This window comes from Glycine max, chromosome 15, assembly GCF_000004515.6.
Source record: "Glycine max cultivar Williams 82 chromosome 15, Glycine_max_v4.0, whole genome shotgun sequence".
Lineage (NCBI taxonomy): Eukaryota > Viridiplantae > Streptophyta > Magnoliopsida > Fabales > Fabaceae > Glycine > Glycine max.
In genome coordinates, this window is record NC_038251.2 from 3,256,237 (window position 1) to 3,281,747 (window position 25,511).

Consider the following 25,511-nt stretch of genomic DNA (forward strand, 5'->3'; position numbering starts at 1 on the left):
TATAACATGCGATTATTTATTTAATTAACCTCATAGTCTAAATTAATCTTTCAACAACCAACTTTTTTCTTTTTTAAGGAAGGATCAAAATTACATATTTTTATAAAATAAGAAGATTAAATGTTTTTATTTTTAAATTGGAAGACTAAAATTATGAATTTTAAAAAATATAAGAACTAAATATCTCTATTTTAAAATAGATGAAAAAAATTATAAAATTAAAAAATAGGAGAATAAAATATTTAAGCCTTTACTTTTGTATACCATACCCTTTGACCGCTATAAATCATGTATTGCTTTATTTGAATTTTATTTTCTCATTTTCTTTCCAATCTTTGGCATCTCCCGTATGTTTATCTTTTAACTACTGCTATAATTATAAACCACATATAACTTGACACACCTTTCTTATTTTTAGGGATAAAATAATTGTTAAAACACACAGAAATCTTAAAAAAGAGTCAATAGTAAAGATGTAGTTAGTGAATCAAAGAAGCCGAATCAACTGAAAGCAAAATTGATCGAAATCGAATTCTTGGTTTGGGGGGAGGGGTTGACACGTCCAAAATGGAAAGGGCTTTTTTCATGGCAATTTGGCAAACAAAAGAACAAAACAAATCCGTGTACTATACCGTATTGTTGATGATGGTGAATGCAAGCTGACGTGGCAAACCAGTTCTCTTGCTTTTATTAATCTCACAGAAAATGATGCCGGAGAAAGCGATGCTTATGAATCTCTCTCTCTCTCTCTCTAACAGAACCCAAAACAAAACAAAACTAATGCTATGTCTCAGTTAGTTCTTCTGAGTCTCCGAGGTTAAGAGTTGAGCTAAGACGCGACACACACACCTCTCTAACTCTAACATTCAAAATTCGATGTCGGGGTTTTGATCCCCTAGCTGAGGTCCCACAGCCTCTTGTATTGTATTGTGTTGTATGTATTTGGGGTATGGCGGAATCATCCACTAGTTCTGCTGTTTCAGTTGATTCCATTTCCAGAGACAACAAGTTCTGGAAAGGGGCATTTGCTGTCGCTGGAATCATGCTTACCCTCGTCACCTATGGTGTCTTGCAGGTTTCATTTTCTTTAGTTCATTCATTTACTTGTCGCATCTATCTCTTCATTTGTCATAACAGTGCTAGGATCTCTTTATTTTTTTCTTCAATCTCGTTATTATTATTGTTATTATAGAAATGCAGATTCTGGGGGGCACTGTGGTAGTTCAAAACCGAGTGAAATTAGTGATCTCTAATCGTTTCTGCACATTTCCTTCACTGGGTCTAACTCTTCTTAATGAGTCAAATCTTGAGCTTTTAACAATGGCTGCAATTAACTTAGTAAATATACTCTTGGTTTGATAAATTAGAATACCATTGCTAGGCATCCCTGGACAATACGTTGTTGTACATAAAAAGAGACGGGGGGGGGGGGGGGGGGGGGGGGAGGAATAGTATTAACAACAAACGTTCACCTAGTGAGATAAGGCTTTTGTTGTTGTACAAGCAACAAACATGATCGGGTTGCTAATACTCTTGGTTGGAGTAGTCATACTTAGTAATTTGATGCTTATTTTGCTGTATAATTTGCATACAAGGTACGAGTGGGTTCATACAAATTAGACCAGGATTTCTTTCTTTTGAATGGATAGTTCATAGTAGTATCAAAGTTCTGTCAGAGTCCAACATTTATCCAGGAATTTACATTAGAAATTTCTTTCTTGCAACAGGAAAAGATCATGAGAGTGCCGTATGGAGCAGAAAAGGAGTATTTCAAGCATTCACTGTTTCTTGTTTTCTGCAACCGCATCACAACATCTGCTGTTTCTGCTTGTTCTTTGCTGGTAAGTGTATGCAAAAATACTGTCACATGCTTGCGTAGGTTTGATACATTTTGCAGTGTTTCAATTAAGGTGTACCTTTCCTGTGACTACATTTTTCTTCATAATTTTCAATGTTTCTTACAGGCAAGTAAAAAAGCAATGGACCCAGTAGCTCCCATTTATAAGTATTGCCTTATCTCGGTATCAAACATACTAACTACAACTTGCCAGTATGAGGTAAGTGTCATATTTTCTGTTTGCCTGTAAGCTCATAAAAAGTTGCTAATGTTAATGGTTACAAGTTAGCAACCATGTTTTCTGGAATAATCATATTTCTTTTTACAGGCCCTCAAATATGTTAGTTTTCCTGTTCAAACCCTTGCCAAATGTGCAAAAACGATACCAGTTATGGTAGGTCAAACTTTAATACTATACCTAATAATCTAAGTTGCATTTATGGTGATGAGTGGCTAATTTATATATTAATTATATTACATCGCTGGTATTTGTAAATTTTTTTAGAATGTGGGTTTGGCCTAACTTAACCCCAAAAGTCAACTCACAGAATGAAGGTTGCTCCCAACTTATATATTATATCTTGGCACTATCTCTAGCCGATGTGAGACTTGTATTTTTTCCAACACGCTCAAGCACTTTTGGGCTTAGTGTATGAATAATATGGTGGGTGGTTCGTTAATGGATCTAGGATAGGCTCTATACCATCTTAGAATATGGGTTTGACCTAACTTAACCCCAAAAGTTAGCTCATAGGAAATCCAAGGGGGTAAATGAAGATTTTCACTAATGGGTTATAAGCAAATCATATGAGTGAACTTGATACTACACTTTAACCCAAAATCTTATGGCTCAAGTTTATGAGTCTTAACCTCACTTATATGGTGTTCAACCTTCTCATTCCTTCCTGATGTGTGATTTCATCTAACACTTGTAGTCCAATAATCTTTACCTCAAGTGTAAGTCTCTTCCACATGATAGTCTCTCCCTCAAGCAGAAGTCATTTTCAATCTATGAGAATCCAATGGTGGCCCTTAGAGCTTAGCCATGGCTATCCCAGTTCATCTAGTCAATCTTGCAAACATACTCTAGTACCTTGCACCGTCGCAACACTTGTGGACCCACTGTTTGGCCTCAACCGTCAGAAAGACTTTCGATACAAGAGATCTCCATGTCCATGGATCCATCACTGTCATTTACTCGTCTGAGCCGGTCACCAAATCAAATCATCAGCTCTGATACCAATTGTTGGGAAATTCGAGGGGTAAACACTGAGGAGATTTTTACCAGTGGGCCATGAGCAAACCATATGAGTGAACTTAACACCAAACTTTAACCCAAAAACTTAAGGCTTACGTTTATAGGTAGTATCCTCACTTATATGGTGTTTATTCTTCCCATTCTTATTTAATATTGGTTTTTTCCTCACACTTGTACTCCAACAATCTCCCCTTTATAATAGTGCTTTATTGTGTAATGTGTGTCAAGGATGACCATACTAAGCCTTTATTTATAATGAACAAATAGGATCAATATTGATTAAATAGGATCAATCTAATGATGAGTAATAAGGACTAAATCACTAATTACTATCTAATCATAAATAACAGAATAATATGTAATCTTAACAAAGTTGGTAGTTGAATCTTATTGTTTGACCTCACAATTTTGCAATCATTCCATTATCTTTAAACATTTGGTTCAAATTGGTCAAATACTTAAACTCAATTCTCTCTCTTTCCCACTGTCTTTATCCTTTTGTGTGTCATGCAGGTCTGGGGTGCCCTCATTATGCAGAAGAGATACCAGGGACCTGACTATTTGTTGGCTTTTTTAATTACCCTTGGTTGCTCAGTATTTATCCTATATCCGGTAATTACTGGGTTTTTGAACCAATTTTTTTCCTACTGCTTTATTATCAAATTCATCATTGGTCTTTATGGTTTATGCAATCATTTTTTATTGAAGAAATGGCAATGAATACCCATATGCTACCATATTAGCGTTCTTCAGTGATTTGATGTTGCATGTGGGCGGCACTGTTATTTCTTTTGGTAATAAAGAGGACTTTTGTTGAAGACATGATAAGAATGTTCTGTGAGTGAGGATATTATTATCCTTTAATTCAAATATCTCTCTTCTATTTCCATCATCTCAACCAAACACAACATTAGACAAAACCCAAAGAAATAACATGGCTTTTGAATTGTCCAGAATCATTATAGAAACACTCCTAAGAAGCTTTATGCACTATTTTGTCCAAAGACTTGGAAGTTCTAAACTAATAAAAAATTTGACATTGTTATCTACTTAAATAACCAATGCAAATAAAGCATGACTCTTATTTTTATTCGTAGGAATTGAACTTAGGTACCAAGGGGTGTACAACAACTCATGCACACTACTCACCCAATTGATTGCATTGATCCATAGGGAGAGAGTCAGTTCTGATAGAATACGCACTTTTGAACAATTGGGTTATAAACTGAGGGGTTGATATTGTGTTGTTGACTCGCAAGCCTTACCAGATTCTATGCATGTAATTATAACAACTGAGAGATAGTTTTTGTTGACAAATGTGTCTTTTTTTTGCTCATGTTCCATTTGGAAAGCATAATTTAACAAATATCACTTTCTTACTCTTGATTGCTGGCATGATTCTGCAATAAGCTAAACTCATGCTTGTGTTTTTTTAATTGTAGGCAGGAGCAGACATGAGTCCTTACAGTAGAGGAAGGGAAAATACAGTTTGGGGAGTTCTCCTAATGGTTGGCTATCTTGGGTATGCCACAGAACTTAATATATCTTTAAGTGTGTGATTTTATATGTTAAAGGGGAAGGGTCCAAAAAGTAATGCTACATCCACTGGTTGTGACATGGAAGGTATTTTAGTTGTCCAACTGTTCTCAATGTTGGGAAAAAATTAATTAAATTATCTTGCTCACCTATCACTTTGAATAATTTCCTGCATATAATTTTTATTTTACCTGGCTTTCAATGTTCAGAGTTATTATGGGCAACTACATAATCATTATGAACATTTTTGGTTGGTTTGAGCTGTACTGGTGATTTGAAGCCCATTATATAGCTAAAATCTCATTTTGAATTAGTTTGTACTTTTTTACTTTCAGACTCTTGAATGCATGCTTATACCAACTTACTTTAAGAATATATCTACAAAAATGTTTCACATGCTAGTCAGTCATTGAATCAGATTCGAATTTTTCATGTATTAGGTTTGATGGCTTTACAAGCACATTCCAAGATAAGTTGTTTAGAGGCTATGACATGGAGATACATAATCAGATATTTTACACAACATTGTGCTCTTGTATTCTTAGCCTGACAGGTTGGTTTGAAATTTTTTTGTTGAACCTTATGGCTTACACTGTCATACATTCTTGCCTGGTAATTTAATATGAAGATTTGTTGGGGTTGTTGAGGACAAAGCTTTATGATAGATAAAAATTTCTAGAAGTCTTGATGGTGTTTGGAAAACATATAACTTGTAACTGATCAAGGATGAACTTATTCAATTCAATAATGTTTTGCCCTCAAGCATTTAATATGGCAAACTTTCGATTGGTTTTTTTGCTGTTTGGCCTTCCTTTCTCATTTCTATACTAGCTAGCAGTTCACCATGACTACCAATTTCAAAGCAAGTATAAACTATCTTCACATCCAATTTTCTGAGTTAATCTGACCTTTCTCTAGACTTGTTTGGAAAGTAGTTTTTTTGTTTTTCTGAAATGTTGTTCTCTTATATTTTTCCATTTTATGATTATTTTTACTTCATCTTTGTTTCTTTTCTCGCTTCATAGTTAGAAATCCGTTCTTTTGACATTTGATATTTTTATTTAGGTCTTATCTTACAAGGACATTTAATACCAGCTGTAGAATTTGTTTATAACCATCATGATTGTTTCTTTGACATAGCATTGCTTTCTACTGTAAGTAAACTTCACCCATCTGTTTTGAATTTTATAAAGCATTCTCCCTTTTTATTTGTCTTGAGATATTTTTTAAATAGATACCAATCCCTGGGTCTATAATGCTTTTACAATTATTTTTTCCTTTGGCTATAAAAGCAAAACCAAAAATATTTCCCATTTTCTTCATCTTCTATTTCACTGAAGAAATATTTGAACTATTGGATTTCACAGGTTGCCACAGTTAGTCAATTTTTTATTTCATACACAATTCGCACCTTCGGTGCTTTGACATTTGCAACCATAATGACGACAAGACAGGTAAGTTGCGTAGATAAATCTATTTTTCATTTTCCAGACAATTGTTTTTTTTTCAATGTTTTTTTTATTCTAATTGTTGCAGTTGGTGAGCATTATGCTGTCATGTGTGTGGTTTGCCCATCCTCTTAGCTGGGAACAGTGGATTGGAGCTGTAAGACTCACTTTTTACCTTTACTAAACATTATAATGAATTGAGTCATATTGCACTTGCACTCTAAGATCACACTTTTCTTTATCCCTACATGCACCTATTTTGAACCATGCGTAGATGGATCAAAGCTTACACACACATTAGATGTGTGATCCAATGATCTTCTCAATGAATTTTATGATAAGCATTGTAATAGCAGTACACTATCAGGTCATTGTCTTTGGCTCCCTTTATGGAAAAAGCTTCTCGAGGAAAATGCCTCAAAAGACAACCTCCTCCATAACACTTGTTCAAAAGGGGGATCCAAATAATTTGAAGGACAATCCGTGACAGAGATGGAGGTAAATTTTCCTGAACTGACACCTGCTAATGTCTGCAGTGGTGATGTGGCTTCAGCTTTAACTTCAGAGTTGGGCATTCAATATTTAAGATCATGGATAGTTTCATTATACAGAGTTGGTTTGACTTAAAATCCAGTCAGCATCAGCTGCTGCTAGATGTGCAGATTTTGGAATCACAGTCATAACAATAGAGAACTTAAAAGGATTTTAACCCCGTATTTTTTGGTAGGGGAGATCAATTATAGACTGACTAGGGCCAAAAGATGCTTATAGATTGATATATGTACAATGCATTTGCTCAAGCAAAAGTTGTTACTTTGTTCTGTTTTTCAGAAATGTGTAGTGGAGAGAAATTTGTTTGTGGTAATTTCCAGGATCCGTTATTTACTTAGTGTAATTGGCAATTTTATGGTGTTATTATCTATAAGCATACTGTGCAAAATTATAACAGGCATAGATTGTACTAACATTAGGGAACCTTGATTCCCAAGTTCATTCTGCATGCACTAAGTTGTTTTTATGGAAGGAAAATGCTAATTAACTAACTTGGAAATAGTGATTCCCAAGAAATTTTCCATATTGGCTTTATTACCTGGTGATCAGAGAAGTAAAACTATTCAAGCTTATACTGAGGGAAGAAGGATAGAGAAATTGGAGAAAAGTAAGAAAATTGTTGAGCCCAAACGACTGAAGAGGGATCAGGATGATCAAAAAACTTTTGTATATCTATGATGTCTGCAAGCATTAAACACTTCATCCAATCTCTCTATCTGGTAAAAAAAAACAGTTTATTCATTGTTAGAAAGACTCTACACATTACTGAACATTTTACAAGCTTTTAACAGGGAGAATAACCAAGAAACATTGTGTGAAGAGTGTGGTCCATATAAAATTAATGATTTTCAATAAATTTCAACTAATCAAGCAAAAAGTATATGGAAGAGAGTTTAGAGAAACTCTGGCTAGCATTCAATAAAACACTTCCATCTTCATACATTTTCTTTTTGTGTGTTGGTGAAGAAAAGCCACATACGCCCATTCAACCTTTACAAATGAGGTTTCTTAGAATTGATCTAAACATATTATTTCTAAAAATGTTTGAATAACAATCAAACATTATAAAGATTCTATAGAATCTTATTCCGGGGAATGAGAATTTTCCCTATGTTAAAATGGCTAAATGTCACCTGTGTATTTATTTGTTTTTTTTTTCACATTCTCTTTTGGGCATCCTGCCCTGTGTCAGTGTTGGGGTAAATATGATCATCTCAGTAATATTTCTTTTAATTCTAGGCTCAAGTCCAATAATTCTGTTTTAAACCATAAATTAACGATAAACAAAAACCAAAGAATAATTTTGGGGTCTATTTTAAAACTTAAGATTGATTACGAAGTCTTACATATGAGCATGGCTTGGTTTTTTTAAAAATCCAAACCAAAATAACTAGTCTCAACTCCAAGTCCCCAACCACGATATGCTTCCACCGCATCTGGAGCACTTTACGATGGTGGTTCGAATGTAGTAATTGTTTTTCATGTGAACTATGAAGCCGATAACAAAGGCTAGGGAGCTTCAATGCATTGAGTACTTATCTTCATTGCGGAGAAGCTTTTCCTTTTCCTCTTCCTCTCATTCTCGTCACTTTCAATTTCGCAATGATAAACGGAATCATCTGAACCCAAAGGCCCTGTAAGTGAGGGTAACAATTTAGAAGAAGCCATTAATGTTTTATGTCAGCAAAAGCGCGTCAAGGAAGCGGTTGAGTTGCTCCATCGCTCCGATCATCGACCCTCTTCGCGCGTGTACTCCACCCTCATTGCCGCTTGCGTTCGCCAACGAGCTCTTGAACTGGGTAGGAGGGTCCATACCCACACCAAAGCTTCTAGCTTTGTTCCGAGGATTTTCATTTCTAACCGTTTGCTCGATATGTATTCCAAATGCGGGAGCCTCGTGGATGCCCAGATGCTGTTTGATGAAATGGGTCACAGGGATTTGTGTTCTTGGAATACCATGATCGCTGGCTATGCCAAACTAGGTCGCCTTGAACAAGCTCGGAAACTGTTTGATGAAATGCCCCAGAGAGATAACTTCTCTTGGAACGCTGCAATATCTGGCTATGTCAGCCATAATCAGCCTCGGGGAGCTCTGGAGTTGTTTAGAGTGATGCAGAGGCATGAGAGGTCGAATTCAAATAAGTTTACCTTGTCCAGTGCCTTGGCTGCTTCTGCTGCCATTCCTTGCTTACGTCTTGGGAAGGAAGTTCATGGCTACTTAATAAGAACTGAGTTGAACTTGGAAGAAGTCGTTTGGAGTGCTTTGTTGGATTTGTATGGCAAGTGTGGGAGTTTAGATGAGGCTGGGGGTATTTTTGACATGCTTTGAAGATGGAAGAAGAGAAGAGGGGTTTTTTGTTATTCAGAGACTTGATGCAGTCAGGCGTTAGACCAAATGAGTATACATTTTCCGGAGTTCTAAATGCATGTGCCGACCATGCTGCTGAACACCTGGGAAAGGAGGTTCATCGGTACATGATGCGCACAGGGTATGGTCCGTTTTCATTTGCTATAAGTGCCCTTGTTCATATGTACTCAAAGTGTGGGAACACTAGAGTTGCAAGAAAGGTGTTCAACGAGATGCATCAGCCAGATTTGGTATCATGGACTTCTCTAATTGTTGGGTATGCTCAGAATGGTCAACCAGAGGAAGCACTTCATTTCTTCAAATTACTACTCCAATCAGGTACCAAGCCTGATCAAATAAAGGGTTAGAATATTTCCATTCAATAAGGGAGAAGCATGGATTGATGCATACTGCAGATCATTATGCATGTGTTATTGATTTATTGGAACGATTTGGCCGGTTCAAAGAGGCAGAGAATATCATTGATAACATGCACATAAAGCCTGATAAATTCCTTTGGGCATCCTTACTTGGAGGATGTAGAATACATGGAACCTTGAACTGGCTAAAAGAGCACCAAAAGCATTATATGAGATAGAGCCAGAGAATCCAGCTACCTATATCACTCTGTAATATCTATGCTAATGCTGGTCTATGGACCAAGGTAGCCAAAGTTAGAAAGGATATGGACAATAGGGGGATAGTGAAGAAGCCAGGTAAGAGCTGGATTGAAATTAAAAGACAAGTGCATGTGTTCTTAGTAGGAGATACATCCCACCCAAAAACAAGTGATATGCATGAATTCCTAGGAGAACTCTCAAAGAAAATTAAGGAAGAAGGCTATGTTCCTGGCACAAACTTTGTGCTACATGATGTGGAGGAGGAGCAGAAAGAGCAAAATCTTTTTTACCACGGTGAGAAGCTTGCTGTTGCCTTTGGAATAATTTCAACTCCCACAGGAACTCCAATCAAGGTTTTTAAAAATTTAAGAACTTGTGTAGACTGTCACACCACCATCAAATATATATCAAAGATTGTTCAAAGAAAAATAATAGTGAGAGATTCAAATAGGTTTCATTGTTTTGAGGATGGAAGCTGCTCGTGTAAAGACTATTGGTAGCACTCCACTTCAACAGACATGCCAAGCATTGAGTGAATTGCTGTCTTTGATCCATGATTCTGACAGAATATGCCTTTGACAGTATTTGCATTGGTCAGATTCTTTTTCCTCCTTTCCCTATCATTTAAATGGTGTTGCTTTCAAGCGAAATTGTTAGATTCCCCACTGCAACCAGATATGAAATGTTCAATAAAGATTGAGATCTACATTATGCAGGAATGACCATTGAGACGTCTATAAAAATGGAATCTTAGAAGTATTTTTTACAGATATATTATTTATCTATGGATTATGTAATAACAATAATGGTGGGGGCTGTGTATTCAAAATTACAGTACTGACCACAGGCTTGCATTAGGCTTGGCATCCTTTGTTTCCGAGTTACTGAGATGGAGGTAAATTATTCTGAACTGACGCCTGCTAATATCTGCAGTGGAGGATCAAGGACAGTTCCATTATACAGAGTTGGTTTGACTTAAAATCCAAACAGCATCAAGCGCAGCTAGATTCTTGGATTTTGGTATCACGATCATAACAATAAAGAACTTAAAGGATTTTAGCCCCGCATTCGGTAGGGGAGATCAATTATAGACTGACTAGAACCAATTGATATTTATAGATGGACATATGTACAAACAGATATTTAGTTGTTACTTTGTTCCGTTTTTCAGTCATGTGTAAAGGAGAGAGATTTGTTTGTGGTAATTTCCAGGATCCATTATTTACTTAATACCGTAATTGAAAATTTTATGATGGTATAATCTATAAGCATACTGTGCAAAATTATAACAGGCATAGATTGTACTAACATCAGGGAACCGAGATTCCCAAGTTCATGCTGTATGCACTAAGTGGTTTTTATGGCAGGAAAATGTTATTTAACTCAGGAAAAAAAATTGATTAGTTAAAATTAACAAAATAAACATGTTTTTTAATTTTTTTTTAAATAAAATAGTAGAGGGTTATTATTTTGATCATATGGGTGGATGGAAATTGTTTAGCTAATTTATTTCCAAGATTTTACCTTATTTCGGAACAAAAGCTAGAGGCAGTGGGGAAGTTGGGGTGTTGGAGAGATGAAAGGTGGTGTTGGGAACTTAGGTGCAGAAGAGAGCCATTTGAGTGGGAGAGGGAGATGCTTTTACAACTGGATCTAGTGTAGGTACTTAAGGATGATCTTGATGCTTGGATTTGGTTGGATAGCCCTTCGTGGAATTATTCCACCAAGTCTGCGTATGATCTCCATTCACAGGAGGTTGAGGTCAAGCATCTTACCAACACTTAGGCGGAGATTTGGAAGCTTAAAATTCCCAGCAAAGTGGAATCGGATTTGGTATGTCCTCTATGTAGCCAACATTTCCAACCAGCATATCATTTATTCATAAACTGTGAGTTGGTTCAAAAGGTGTGGCTAGAAAGCTACAGATGGATTTCATAAACTGTGATATTTAATATGCAGGAAATTAAATTTTTGGTTTGGTCTTGGTTACAGTCGTTGACAGGAAAGTTCACGTACTCATGTACAATGGAGTAGTAATATTTCTGCATGTCTCGCGGGTTCATACTAGGAGCACTGTGCAGGAAGGTGATCGAGCACCTTTCTTATGGATTTGGGTATACGTATTTGCTTGGTTGGCAGAGCAGAGTGGAAAGCTTCTGCAGGATAGTTAGCATACACATAGATTAGATGCTAGCAGATTGGTTGTGTGGGATGGGATGCAGATTTTGTTTGGTAGCTGTTTTGTTGTAGAGATGGGAAGGTGCTCTGTTCCATTCTTTTGGTGGTTCGGTTGGCAGCCTTGTGGTTAATTGGTATTAGATTATACTGATTGTAATACGTATTAACCCTGTTGCTCCAACTAGTTTTTATTGTATTGAGACTTTATAGGTACCACTGGTACTAGTTCAATGAAATTGTTTTTGATGATTTATAAATAAAAAAAAAAAAGTATTTTGATAATATGTTATTAGTTCTAGAGAATCTCTATATGTTTCGGTTTGAACTGGCGCATCACAAAAGATTGCAGGGTGTAATGGAACTCCTAGACCCAAATAGTCAAATACAATCCGCTACTTCATTGCCTTGCGTTGATATAATCAGAAGTTATATTTAACAGACGCATCAAAAAGTAATTTGTATTTGAAGGTGGTCTCCATTAATTTAAATGGCACAATTTCTGTCAATCTGTCAGATTCATACATTCAGATGCTTCATTTATTTCCCCCAACAATTATCTTCGGGCTACAAGATATTTCTTGATCATAGATTAATCCCATTGCAAGAATTTACAACTTAAAGCTTCATTTTTAAATGCGGTGCTAAGTAAGATAAGATGATTGAGGAGCAGCAAAGCACGGGGGTGCACTGAGTGGACAATTGCTTGTGACTAATTATTCTCTCCGACCAAATAAACATCTTCAATCACATTCACGAGGATGGTTGATTTTCTTCATTTTGAAAATAAAAATTACTGGAATTAAGCTCTCTTTTTTCTCCAAATGGAAACGTTTTGAGGTTGAAGTATACATGATTTATTTTTCAATTAAACAAATGTTTGATTATTTTATATCATGAACATCGAACACTTTTTCTAATTAGTACATGATACATCTCTTTGATAATTTCATACATAAAATCAACTTTTTACATAATCTAAAATAATTTGGCCAAAAAGCAAATTAACATATCCAGACAAATATTTTTCACGAAAATCAATTTTACACAATTTGTTATGATTTCATTTTCACGACTCCAAACAAAATAATCTAATCTTTTAATTTTCTTATGATATTATAACTGTTGACATGAAATGAGCAAGATTCGCAAATTTTAATCTAAACAGAATTTACGTTCACTTGTTCCCTGTAAGTTAAATTCAGATCTTATCACTCGTTACCACAGTTCCACATATTGTACAAGACCCTACCAACATTTTTGCTGCCGATTATGGCTCTTGGGTTATATCCTAAACTAAACCATCTTCCATTGCTGAATCAACCTTGTTTTCAACATAAGTGTCCTCTTCTAGTTTCTACCCATCCTTGGCTAACAAACTGGACTCTTTCTATTCGGTATTGTTCTTCTCAGCCAACCAATCTGCTATCCCTTCAGCTAATGTTTATGGAAATAAAGAACATGCGCATTCAAGGAACCACATGGAAGATTGACAACAGATTGCAGCTAATGAAGCATGATTAAACTCATTCAGGTCGCAATGCAAAAACTCTGTTTGAACCCCATAACACCCTCATGACTCCTAACTTAGTTTCAGCCTCTGCAAATGTGTTGCCAGTGGCTTCTGATGGATAGGGTAGCCGCATGCCTTTATCAGCTTTGAGCTCACTAATATCCACAACATGGGCAGATAATTCCTCCAAGCTCTTACCATACCACTTACCGTGCACCTGAAACACTTTTCCTCTGCCAATTTCGTCTCCTCGTACACCAACAAGCACAACATTTTGACCTGCATTGCAATGACCAAATTCTGGAGAACCAATATCAACAAACCGAGCCAGCTCGGATTTATTATCACCTGAAGCTATTCTCGCAACATGTGATACATCACCTGGACTGCCAGGTGAGTCATAGGACCCAGGTACTGGCCCTCTCTGCTTCTCTGGGACAGGATTGTCATCACCTGCTGCTGCTTTAACATCCCTAGCTGTGCGAGCTAGCCTAGCTTTTCGATTGTTCAACCTAATACAACAACAAACATGAAACTCGACTACAAATCAAACCAGATAAAAATAAATTGACCTAGCTATGATGTATGTATGCAGTCAATTGCTTAATATATTTAAGGTTTCACAACCAAGTAATGTGTCAATATCTACAAATTGCACAATAATATTTAAGAGACGAGTAAATTGAATGCTCTGCCCCCCCCCCCCCCCCCCCCCCCCTTTCATTTCTGGACACAAAACATTGTTAAAATCAAATAACAAGATACACTAGAAATAAGATCCGTACCTTGTATTAGTTTACAGCTTTGGATAAGATTATAAACGAGATTCAATATAATTTGGTAAAGACACCATGATATATGACTTCATACTAGATGTTCGACTATGTCATCTGATATGTATAACAAGAGAAACAAGCAACAACTTGACAAACTATATGATGATAAGCTACATATAGAGGCATACCAATTTTTAAGCTGTGAAGATGTAACCTCGGAACCCTGGAAAACATTACGCAAGAAAGTATCAGGAAAATATGTCAATTAAATATTACTCAAAAAGTTTATTTGCATTTAACATACATGCCCACTTAATTTATCAGCCCATGATTGAAGTGAAGCTGCATTTCGCTGCATATCAGGCTCATCTTTGAGTGCCCTCTCAATCAGCATCACCTGTTTATCATTCATTATTGTTCGTTTTCGTTTTCTCCTTTGTGAAAGTTCAATCTTTTCATCCTCTGGATTTTCCTCAACTGCAGTTCTTTTAAGACGCTCATTTGATTTTGAAAGCTCTCCATTATCCATATTATCAACAACATTCTTTCCTTTTGCAGAACTACTATCTGAACCACTTGTTTCAACATTCTGAGCATCCTTGTCCATTTCTCTAGCTCCTCCGGATGCAGTTTTACCAGGTATGCCTTTATCATCTACCTGATTTTGCTTATTTAGGCCCTTGCCTTGATTTGTTTCTTCAGCTCTGGTATTATGTTGGTCCATGTCTGGAAATGCAGAATTCTCAGACATTCCTTCCTTGAAGTTACCACCCTTCTTATTAAGACTGGCATGTTCTTTTCCAGTTAAAGATGGCGGGCATCCCCCTGCACTCTGTGCCTCCTACAGGAAATCAAACTTTTCTCAAGTTACTGTGTTGACAAGCTACATGGTAACCAAATAATCCAATTTGAGAATTGTTTTATACGTTTATTTTTTATTTAACAGTTTAAGGCATTTTCTAGATCTAAAGTAGGTATAACTTTAATTACATTTGTGAACAAAAGTGTAAAAACACAATGTAATCATTGAATGTGTTGGTAGAAAAGAAAGGCTTGCAAATACCTGATAATGTTCATTCATGTTGAATTTAGAAAGCTTATCCCAAGATAATGACTCATCAAATTTGCTATCCTGAGTTTTACCCAGCAGAATGATATGGGCACATTTATGCACAAAATATAAAATGATATTGAGTAAAAGAGAAAAAGAAATAATCAGGGGGGAAAAATATTAACAGTTCAAACTATAGGTCAAAGATTTACTTGGACTTGATTTTCCCCAAATCCAGTAGATGTAAATAGTGATTGTAATTCGCCAAAAAACACTCTGCAAGCAATTCACAAATCAAAGTTACTTTATAAACTTAAACATGACCTTTACGATAGTATAATGCTGGACCTTAGGAGCTAAAAGATTTACAGAAAAATCAATGCCTTGTATGCTTAACCAGGGAGTTGAAGTGAGGCTGGGAAGGGGGTAAAGGAAGATGAGAGAGAACAAAGTCAACAGAAAAAGACAAAAAAATTACAATAAAACTCAATTTTCAAAAACATTTATTGTGAATAGTATAAAACTGAATTCATTAAAATTCTGGTTTGCTTCTTGAAGATTGAGAGTTATCATCAGCATGATAGTTATTCTATTAATCCTTGTTTCTCTTATCTCTAAATAAATTGAGAAGATGGAAATGTAATTATTTAAAATTTTAAAATATTTTTTATTATGTAAATTTAAAAAGAGTAGATTGAAGTAACCTAAACTGGATTAAAGCTAATACATAATATGTATAAAAATGGTACATGCCCCAAAATCAGAAGAGAATGTCTATTAACTCCATCTTGTGTAGACAACAAGCTCTCGGTTTTGGGAAAGAAAACAAAAATAAACAGTTCAATCCAACATAATCCTTGAAAATATTTATTTAAAATAAAACTAAGAAGGCACTATTCCTCAGTTAGCTTTACAAATCTCTTCTCAGTTTTAATCAAGTGGCATAAGGAGCTGCCAGTAATGCCATAATGCTCATGCGTCACACACACACACTTATGCCCGATACATGAGTAACCACAGTCAACAGTTTAAATCAGTCATGCTAAAGTCAAAGTGTCTAATGCTACAATGAAACTTAAAAGAAGGTGATATAACCTTAAAAGTTGCACATCCTCCACATTTAAGAAGTTAGGAATCAGAGATTCTGCATGACTTAACAACGATCCTACAAAAGAAAGTTACTTATAAGAAAGTAATCATATATTGCTCATAATTCCACAACAAAAAATTATTTGAGAATAATTATTACGGAGGTTCTTGCTAGCAATGGCAGCTTTAGGAGCATCAGAAGCAAAAGAAAACCCAGGCAGCAAATTAGATAGATCCATTTGCAAGCACTCCATGACCTTGAGAACAAAAAGGTTCCTCTCCTGCTCTGGGGATTAAAATTACGGAAAAAAAAGGATAACTGAAATGTGGAAATACATATACTTGTAAAACAATCAAATTTGGCCTAGAAATTTTGGGAATATTGACAAAGAACCAACCTTCGCATATGTTGGGAACAAAACAGTGAAGATTTGCAAAGAACTTGACAAATAATGATGTCCTATGATGTGCATAAGAAGCCTTAGGCATGCTGTTAGGGATTAGGTTGAATTCCAAATTTGTAGCATTTCTTACATCCGGTGAAGTATTATCCAAAATCCATCCAACTGCAGCAAATATATCATATTCAATACTTGCATCCTCCTCCGTCTCTGAGAGATTAGATGAACACCAACAGGATAAAAAATCTCCATGGGAGAGCGAAATTATTGCTGTCAGGACTTTAGTCTGGAATCACATGCAAAGGAAACAATCAAATTCCCGATTGCTGAATGTACATCTAACAAATCAAGGAAAATATTATAAAGCATTGGTTACAAATGAAGGATAAAACAAGAGGTGCATAATATCTTAGCATTTGTCTTGAATTAAATTTAGAGTAGTTTTACAAACAAAACAGAATGATGCTTATACCACCACCTAACACTATTTTTACAGCACACTGGATGTGTAGTGTCAATGATACTAAAACAAATTAATTCTATAATATAAAAAGATAGACTTACAAAACAAAGTATCATGTAAGATCGAAAGTTTGAATCATCAGAGAAGATGTCAGCTAGACGCATTGCATTGAGCTGTACAAACCCCATTGGGAAACTTCTGTCAGCAGTGAGATGCCCAGGATCTCTTCCAAAGGCTTTCTTCAACAAGTCAAAAACCTACATCATCATAGCATGTAATAAAGACATTGATGTGCTTAATGGAATTGATGCATACTGCAGGCCACCACAGAACAATGTTAATTTAAAGATTTCCCGAAGAACTTGACTTACTCAATAATCCATATCATATGCTTAGTACTCAGAAATGTAATCCCAGTTTATAATGAAATCATGGAAGTGGCAGGAAAATTTGACAGTAATTTACAGGCAACAATTTTCATCAGTCATCAGGAAAATCTCACTAAAATAACAGCCCTTTGTCTTCAACAATTTGCATTACAATCCAACAGCAGAAAACTAACCTCTAATGCAACAGATTTAGCCAAATCTAAACTTCGTACTGAGCTGGCTACTTCATCAAGATAAGAAATGCTTTCTGCTTCACACAAACTCAGCAGCTGAGTAAAGAAAGCAATCATAGTATTGTTAATAATATGCATAAATTATAAAGCAGATTAAAAAGAAAAAATCTTCTATTTGATCCTCCAAAATTAGATGTGTGGTAGTCCTTTAAATTTTTGTCACCAAATTAATTCCTCAGATTTAAATCATCACCATATTAGTACTCCAAATATTTTGTCACCATATTAATCCCTCAATGGTTTAACCTATCACTAAATTAGTAGTCTCAAAAATCTACAATCTCATCGTATTTGTCCTTCTTAAGGACTAAAGTGGTGAAAAAAAAAGAATCTGAGGGACTAATTTGGCGACAAATTAAATCTTTAGAAACTAATTTGGCATCAAAATCTTGAAATGACTAAAATGGAAACAAAAAAGAATCTTTGATAGACTAATTTGGTGTCAAAAATATTTGGAGGACTAATGTGATGACATGCATTACTTGATACTTCACAGGATCAAATTGAGATTTTTCTGTGTGCACTAAAGTAAAATGCAGGGATTTACAGCAAATTTTGTCATTGAACTTACAATAGATAGAATTTTAGCCTTTAGCCTAGAAATAGCTGCCATGATCCTGGATGGAAAAGATGGCTGAATGTGTAACTTCAAGATGGATTGAGCTAGAAAAAGAATGCTTCCCTTTTCACATAATTCCTGTAAGTAAATGAAAAACACGATGACTTGAAGCATCAATCACATAGTAAATGCAGTTATATGTATGTATAGAGCACAAAGTCCCATCAATCAACCAAATCAATGCAATAACTTGAAGCATCTCCGCCACTGACTACGTTGAAAGTATCCAGTTTGTCAGATGGAATTTCCAACACCTAAAACTCTGACTCTCCCTCTAACGATATCTACCTTTAATGGTGCAACACATTAACTTGGAGTTGGTAGATTAGCCGACTTTAAAACAGAATAACAAAAAGCAATTCATGGAAGAGTTTGGAACATAGAACTCAAAGCATTTTATGAAAGAGTTTTAAAACCTAAAAGTATTCAAGTTGTAAGGAGAATAATAGAGTACACTTTTAAGCATAATATGGGCATAAAAGCAGGGCTGCTGATCAATCTGAGTTCCAAAACCTAAAAGTATTCAACTTGTATGGAGAATAATCAAGTATACTTTTAACATATGGGCATAAGAAAAAGGTTGTTTATCAATCTTACATAAAGAAATGAGAACATTATTGTTTGTATAGCACTAGCATTATATTGTAATTTCTAAAACAGAAATATTTAACTATAAACCTCATTTTTGACCTTTCTTAGAAAGCTTCTATTCAGTTTAATTAAATAGGTGAAGGAAGTCACATGCGTAACAGTGATATTTGACAAAAAAAAAATATGAATAATATTATATAAAATCTATTCACAAATAAAAGCCCATAAAAAAAAGTAAATATGGAGGTAGGCCACTGTTCCATTTTAGAAACCCATCTAATATTATCAACAGAGGTGTCAAGGGGTTATACCATCAAACAATAAAAACTCATGGTTAAGCATTTATATCCACTTTAAGAATAATTTAGTTGTGATGCTAGAGAAAGGTAAAACTGCTCAGTGCTCAGACAGTAGAAAAGATCTAACAATACTTTGTTAGGTGAAATGGGAAAAAAATAGAAGGAAAGAAGTGAGACACACGCAGAAAAAAAAAAAAGGCTAACAAATCCTCCTTAGAAAAATTAATAGGAAAAACCAACAACCAACAAAATAAACAAAACGATGTGCTAAGCACCATATAGATCTAACATAGAGACTCCTCAACATGTGCCAGCCAAGCACCAAGAGTCAAAATGCCCAAAATTGAGACGCTGCTCCATTTTTGGTTGTTTCACAATTAAAGGGGAGAGAAAAGGGTGGCTTTGAAGGAAAGTAAAAGGATGTAAACATGTGGTGACGTTTTCCTTTTTTGAATATTTACATAATCTATACTTGAAGGAATTTGACGTGATTTATTTATGGAGCTATCCAATTTTAATAAGTTATATAATGACTGAGAGGGACAAAGGATGCAACCAGGCTTTCATTCCATACAGCCCTCATCTGCAATCAAACATTAGAAGAATTTCTTCATATATAGATTTAGGGACACAGTTCCCTCTCCAAATTTATGAAGTAAGAATGTAAGATTGGTTTGGGAACCTTATTCTTAAGCAGGCGCTCCTTAAACATTTTTTGTTGGCATAATGACTGAAGAAACTGCAGAGAAGCTTCACACTGCTGACAAAGATAATAAACCATTTGTTCTGCTGTAAGATTTGATTCCACAGAAATATCTTCATGATATGCTACCAGTGCATTCTCAAGAAAACTAACAATCATGCGAACTGATCCAAAAGCTGCATCCATAAATATGTCAACCTGTCATATAATTTCACGATTAGCCATAGCACAAACAAATATTATCAGAAAATAAGTAAAATAATATTGCTAAGAGACATATTTGTCAGATGTAATAAAACCACTCATATGCTTTCACCCAACAGCTTAATCTTTTGGGGAGAATTGGTTCAAAGCGGAGGTTAAAAGAAATTAGCTTACCAGAAGGAAGTTCTAAATGATGCAACAACAGGATTGAAAGAAATGCCTACTTAAAGTTGTACTGTCTGTCCTTTTTACAATAATAATCATTTTTTGACAACAAAAATTCCTTTTTTCAAGTTAGAAAAAAAATATAAATTTCAGATAGACAAGTGAAATTTAAGCAAAAGGATTTAAAAGAGTCATGACAATATAAAAAGCTTGTTTTTATCAAATTTGCCAAATGGACACTAACAGAATACTGTTTCTGAATCAAGCGTACATGGGGTGGAGCTGTGGAGGTGAAGTTGTACCTTGGGGTGCGCAAGCAATACATGAACAATATCTTGCCATTGTGTTGAAACAAACGCTGTTAAGAGATGTAAATTGCATGCTACGAGAGTTGAATGCATAAGGTGCATATAACTAAAAGCACGGTATTCCTGCAACATAAATGTAAATCTCATTATAGGTACACAACACAGAAGATCAAACTGTAAAGAACCGAACTATGAAAAACCTGTCTGTAACCACCAAGAACAATTAGCATGTAGAAAACCAAGTCAGTCAGCTGTTCCATCATTTTCACATCATCTAGCAAAATCTGTAATTATATTCCAATACAGAAATCAGAATCATAGTCTCATTTTCAAAACAGCAATATACACACACACTGAACAAACAGTGCATAGGATTGTGAATACAATTCCAGAAAAACTCTACAATGCTTATATTTCTTTGCCAAAATATGGCCCCATATTGATGTGAACTGTTAGGAAATTAACGGAATAATAAAAAATATTACATCCAGGAAAAAAAAAATTGCTACCTCCCTCACCCCTTAATTTTTAGACAGCAAAGCATTATTTAGTGCACGAGTCTCTTTGCCACACAAGGAAAACACAAAAAGCTACATGATGAGCAGAATATGATAAATGTTAATGGACATTATTAATATTAACCTGCTCGAATTTAGAATTTCGGGAGGCTAATTCACACAAGGAATGCAATAATCGAATGCCACGTAATAAGTATCTGAACAGGGCTTCATCTCTAACACCTGACATCAGCAGTGTAGTAAGGTGCAACGGAAGGGATCCTGCAAGCTTTTCCATATCAATCTGTACACATTACGACAAGAAATTACAATCTGATAAAACAAGATATCAAATAGCATTATGATGCTGAGTATGAGACAACCTTCAGCAATGATCCTTTTTCAGTAAGGTAATGAATAGTGAAATTTTCAGAGTCCCTCAATAATTTATTAAGATCCAGAGCAGTAACTCCTTGCAATTCCTTCAATGCTGATATCAAGCTTATTGCCTGTTCAAGTAAATAATAAAAACATTCACACTCCAGCCATTGAGAAGGATAATGGGGGTAGGAGAGTCTCATGGATCCAAGTTATATTTAATTGATAATTACTTGCCTGTGCAGCACTGCTTGATGATTCTTCCTTAGCAATCCTCATTCTAGAGAATTAGTAAGAAGACTGAAGAAACAAACATTATGTCATTATTGAGATGCAATAGAAACAAGAGTCACATGCATAGCTCAAGCAATTAGTATGCATGTGCATGACTTGTAACCCTAAGATAATTGCTAACTTTACATTTTGGAACAGAAGTTGCCAGTTCATGTCAACAACACCAGGAAGAGCCATCTGCTGATGGCAGACATTTGTTGCACCTAGAACAAGCTAGTATTTCATAAGAAAAAATGTGTTGATGAAACCCAAGAATTTTAACTATTTTTTATTGTTGCATCTTGGTTAGTCATCAAAACACACATGTAGTTCTGAATTTGAGATTGACCTTCAGTATGCAAAGTTACAGAGAGTGAAACACTATTCACCAAAAAACAAATTTAGCATCACAAATTCACCTTCAAAGTTTTAACTGCTCTAGAAGAAAATGCTTGCTTATTTGATATTCACTCTTTCATTTTTACAAGTAACCTTTTTTTTTAATCAAAATAGTTGCTTCAATCCCAACTATGTTGGCACCAAAGCAACTCAATAGCACACACGGCATTCTGGAAATATATCAAGGCAAGGAATCTCTAAAATGCAAGGAGCCTTTATATCACACACACTACAAGTAACCTATCAAGGCAAGGAGCCTCTAAAGTGGTGATCCAAATAAATCTATAGAACTCAAGAACTCTTAATCCATTATTGTCATGTGTGTTATTGATGCATATCTTCCATGCCAAAATGCAGTTTTCAGTTCATGATTCCAGCAAAACAATGGGGGGGTCCTATATCTAGGACTGACATCTATAACTACAACCACAGTCCACAGAGACTCAAAATCATTAAAACATCACCTGTTATAGGTTTAAAAAATAATCATTTTCTTACAATATCTCATATAAGTGAAAAATACATGTAGTGAAGAGATTTAAAGACACATTTATGTGAAACCATTACAACACCTTCAAGGAAAAAAACAGCAATCAATAATATGTTTTCAAGATATTTAGAATTTATTCAAGAAACTTTTTACATGTCTCCATTTATGTAACTTTATTACAAATTTGAGCAAATAGCTAAAGCGATACTATTTAGTACCCAGATCAATTAGACTTTTCGTATACTAGACAAAACTTGTAATTTGACATGAATAACATTCAGCTAGGTCACCCTGCAATCTCCTAGACAAAACTTGTAATTTGACATCAATAACATTCAGCTAGGTCATCCTGCAATCTCCCCCTTATGGAATATATTAATTAAATATTATCTTATAAACAAAATCAATTAGAAATACAGCATCGGGCATTTAAATCCCTTAACCAATCTGTAGAAGACATTGATGTCGCTCAAGAGTTTCCTAACCAAGCAGATTATGCAAAATGTTCTTCTTTTGCTTTCAAAAGAAGATGATACAGAAAGAATAAAAGAAATAGATTCATAATTCTTACCAGCGTTTCCGAATTTGATAGCCTCAATAAAACCACAATCTAGGTCACAATTCTAATCATGGGAAGTTTCACAAATTCGATCGTGAAAAAATAGTGACAAGAGCAAAATTGATAATTATCAAAGGTTGAATATTGACCTGTATGTATCTGCCAGTGTTTTTTGGCACCAACAGAAAAGGGGTGGCAGCACCACTGAGGAGGATGAAGGGTTAGTCCAATAGGGTTTAGTCGATGGGAAAGTATCAGCGAGTCTTCTAGAATATCTACTCATGTATGTAACTATTAATAATCTACAACTATTAATAATAAAAACTACCTTATTTAATATATATTTTATTAGATAATTTTACTCTTAAATTATTTTTAAAATTTTAAAATTTTCTTTTAATCTATATTAATTTTTTTTATTTTTATATTATTAATTTTTTATTGTTTTTATATTATTAATTTTTTATTTCTTATTAACTTGTATTTAATTTTTATTTTTTTTATTATTTCAAAGATTTAGAGAGGTAGTGGATGTCTTTCTTCCCCTTATATGTATATATAAAGTACCCAATTTCTTTCCTATTCTCCTATGCTAATATATACTTAATTAGCATAACACTTGTAGTTTATGATTTTATGTTGCACGCGAAATTTAACTATATACCTATATTAAAGGAAGTCGTTGGAATCTTTGGTGTCTCCAATGCACAAAAATGTCATAAGTGGCTTTTTTTTTTACTTTTAAGATTTCTATCTCTTGTTCATTTAAAAAAAAATAACATGAACCTTTGAACATGTAGAGGCGCTAGTTTCAATTAAAAATCTCATGATATAGATATAGTATTTAGGAATTTACATATCATCTCGCCTATGAATTTTTAAAGTCTATGATAACTTGTACGTATCCCTTGTATTTTTTAAAAACATAAGAATTTTAATTCTTTAATCAATGTCAAGTATTCATAGCATATGATTTTCTCAATATTTTTGTTTTTATAAATAAAGAAATTTTATTAAAAAGAAATAACAAAGCAAAGGAGACATGACATCCTCCTTTACAAAACTGATAAAGCTGGAAAAAAATAAAAAATAATATATATATATATATATAAGAGAACGCCAAGACTAGAAAACTTCCACATCTATCAAAGAAAGATAGGCTATGAAAAAATTATTTACCGTTGCAAGATAAAAGAATTAGACTTCTCCTTATATATCCATGTATAATTACCTCTAGAAAAGCATAAAAAATATTGACTATTGAGTCAATGCCTTAATACACAGTTTTTGTGGATGGCTATGGTCCTAGTTGATGATTCAAGGAATAAATTCTGAACCCAAGTTATGGAGATAAGGTTAGGGATATTGGGCACCCAGCAATTTTTCAAAATGTCAAAAATGTTTTTATGGTATTTTTGATTATAAATAGTAGGTTGTATTTTTTATTATAAATAGTAGGTTGTATTTTTCATTTTTGCAGTGTCATTTTTTATTTTCACAAAATTTCTGTCACGTAGTATAAGTTACTTCCGTGAAGGACGGTTTGGAAATATATTTGGCCTCCGGTGGTGTAGGTGTGTTTGTGAGGAGTATACAGTGAATTTTGGTCGGTTTTCATCGTCGAAAAAGGAGAGGTAAGCAAAAAAAAAATTACATACCTACGGTACGTAAAAAAAATATTTTATGATATGGGCAATTTTTTTGGTCAATACCAATTTTAAAATATTTTTTTGTAATAAAAAAATCATAAATAACAAAAATTTAGCAATGATAAAAATATTAATTTTGTGATATTGTGGTATAAACAAAAATACTGATTTTGTGATATTATTTTATAGTGGTATAAAAAATGTATTTAGTAATTCGATTGTTAAAAAAATTATAATATATATAAACTTTTTTAAAATTAGATTGCTTAGATTTTAATTTAGTGATTAATTAAAAATAATTTATTTCAAAAGCATAACCAAATTAATTCAAAAACAATGGAATAATATTAGACATGATAAAATAACTATTATATATAAGAACATGATTGCAAAAAATTTATAATCTAACACATGATAAAACAACTATTATATAACTAGATTGTTCATAAGTCACAATAATGTTCTAAGTCATAAAAATGTTCATAAACATGGCCAAAATAACACATGGTTAATGGTCGGATTAATGAATTCAAAGACTATTTTTATGTCAGTTGTCAAGGATAAGGTTTCACATAAATGTTTTCATCCAGCTCCAATTTTAAGTGTCTTTCTCCAGTGATTGAACACAAGCCAACATTCTGCAACGTCATCCAAATACGAATGAGTCCAGCCTTTATCTTTAAGAAAAT

The 25,511-nt window shown here is 34.3% G+C and overlaps 2 protein-coding genes and 1 pseudogene across 9 annotated transcripts; 2 read left to right on the plus strand and 1 right to left on the minus strand.

Annotated features, from left to right (window-relative positions):
• The first annotated feature begins 465 nt into the window (after nt 1-465).
• On the plus strand, nt 466-7,027 carry LOC100789415 (UDP-galactose/UDP-glucose transporter 5). 2 transcript variants are annotated; one of them, XM_003546983.5, is made up of 11 exons: nt 466-1,075; nt 1,728-1,841; nt 1,965-2,057; nt 2,166-2,231; nt 3,609-3,707; nt 4,538-4,617; nt 5,072-5,184; nt 5,697-5,785; nt 5,999-6,085; nt 6,168-6,236; nt 6,447-7,027. In XM_003546983.5, exons 1-11 carry the CDS (start codon nt 950-952, stop codon nt 6,564-6,566), a joined length of 1,056 nt encoding a protein of 351 aa, XP_003547031.1. In that variant the 5' UTR covers nt 466-949; the 3' UTR covers nt 6,567-7,027. The 2 variants fall into 2 exon arrangements, with proteins under 2 accessions (XP_003547031.1, XP_006597287.1); XM_006597224.4 differs by lacking the exon at nt 2,166-2,231 and having other exon boundaries at nt 479-1,075.
• A 1,213-nt stretch (nt 7,028-8,240) lies between these two features.
• LOC100789944 (pentatricopeptide repeat-containing protein At4g37170-like) lies at nt 8,241-10,848 on the plus strand (annotated as a pseudogene).
• A 2,078-nt stretch (nt 10,849-12,926) lies between these two features.
• LOC547668 (nodulin homeobox) lies at nt 12,927-23,468 on the minus strand. Of its 7 annotated transcripts, none has more exons than XM_006597232.4 (19): nt 23,186-23,443; nt 21,690-21,752; nt 21,458-21,583; nt 21,220-21,378; nt 20,778-20,861; nt 20,572-20,700; nt 19,880-20,098; nt 18,260-18,385; nt 17,629-17,724; nt 17,168-17,323; nt 16,601-16,889; nt 16,363-16,488; nt 16,209-16,278; nt 15,326-15,389; nt 15,126-15,194; nt 14,367-14,903; nt 14,251-14,285; nt 13,668-13,798; nt 12,927-13,565 (listed from the first exon to the last, which is right to left on the minus strand). In XM_006597232.4, exons 2-19 carry the CDS (start codon nt 21,729-21,731, stop codon nt 13,300-13,302), a joined length of 2,724 nt encoding a protein of 907 aa, XP_006597295.1. In that variant the 5' UTR covers nt 21,732-21,752; nt 23,186-23,443; the 3' UTR covers nt 12,927-13,299. The 7 variants fall into 7 exon arrangements, with proteins under 7 accessions (XP_006597295.1, XP_006597294.1, XP_006597293.1 ...); XM_006597231.4 differs by having other exon boundaries at nt 12,927-13,586; XM_006597230.4 differs by having other exon boundaries at nt 13,635-13,798.
• Between the last annotated feature and the right edge of the window lie 2,043 nt (nt 23,469-25,511).

Coding starts and splice junctions, on each gene's coding strand:
- LOC100789415 (XM_003546983.5), top strand. CDS start 950: ATGGCGGAATCATCCACTAGTTCTGCTGTTTCAGTTGATTCCATTTCC. Junction 5,786..5,998: donor ACATAGCATTGCTTTCTACT/GTAAGTAAACTT, acceptor TGGATTTCACAG/GTTGCCACAGTTAGTCAATT. Junction 6,086..6,167: donor CCATAATGACGACAAGACAG/GTAAGTTGCGTA, acceptor TAATTGTTGCAG/TTGGTGAGCATTATGCTGTC.
- LOC547668 (XM_006597226.4), bottom strand. CDS start 21,731: ATGAGGATTGCTAAGGAAGAATCATCAAGCAGTGCTGCACAG. Junction 20,099..20,571: donor TATTGCTTGCGCACCCCAAG/GTACAACTTCAC, acceptor ATTATATGACAG/GTTGACATATTTATGGATGC. Junction 17,324..17,628: donor CTAAATCTGTTGCATTAGAG/GTTAGTTTTCTG, acceptor ATGATGATGTAG/GTTTTTGACTTGTTGAAGAA.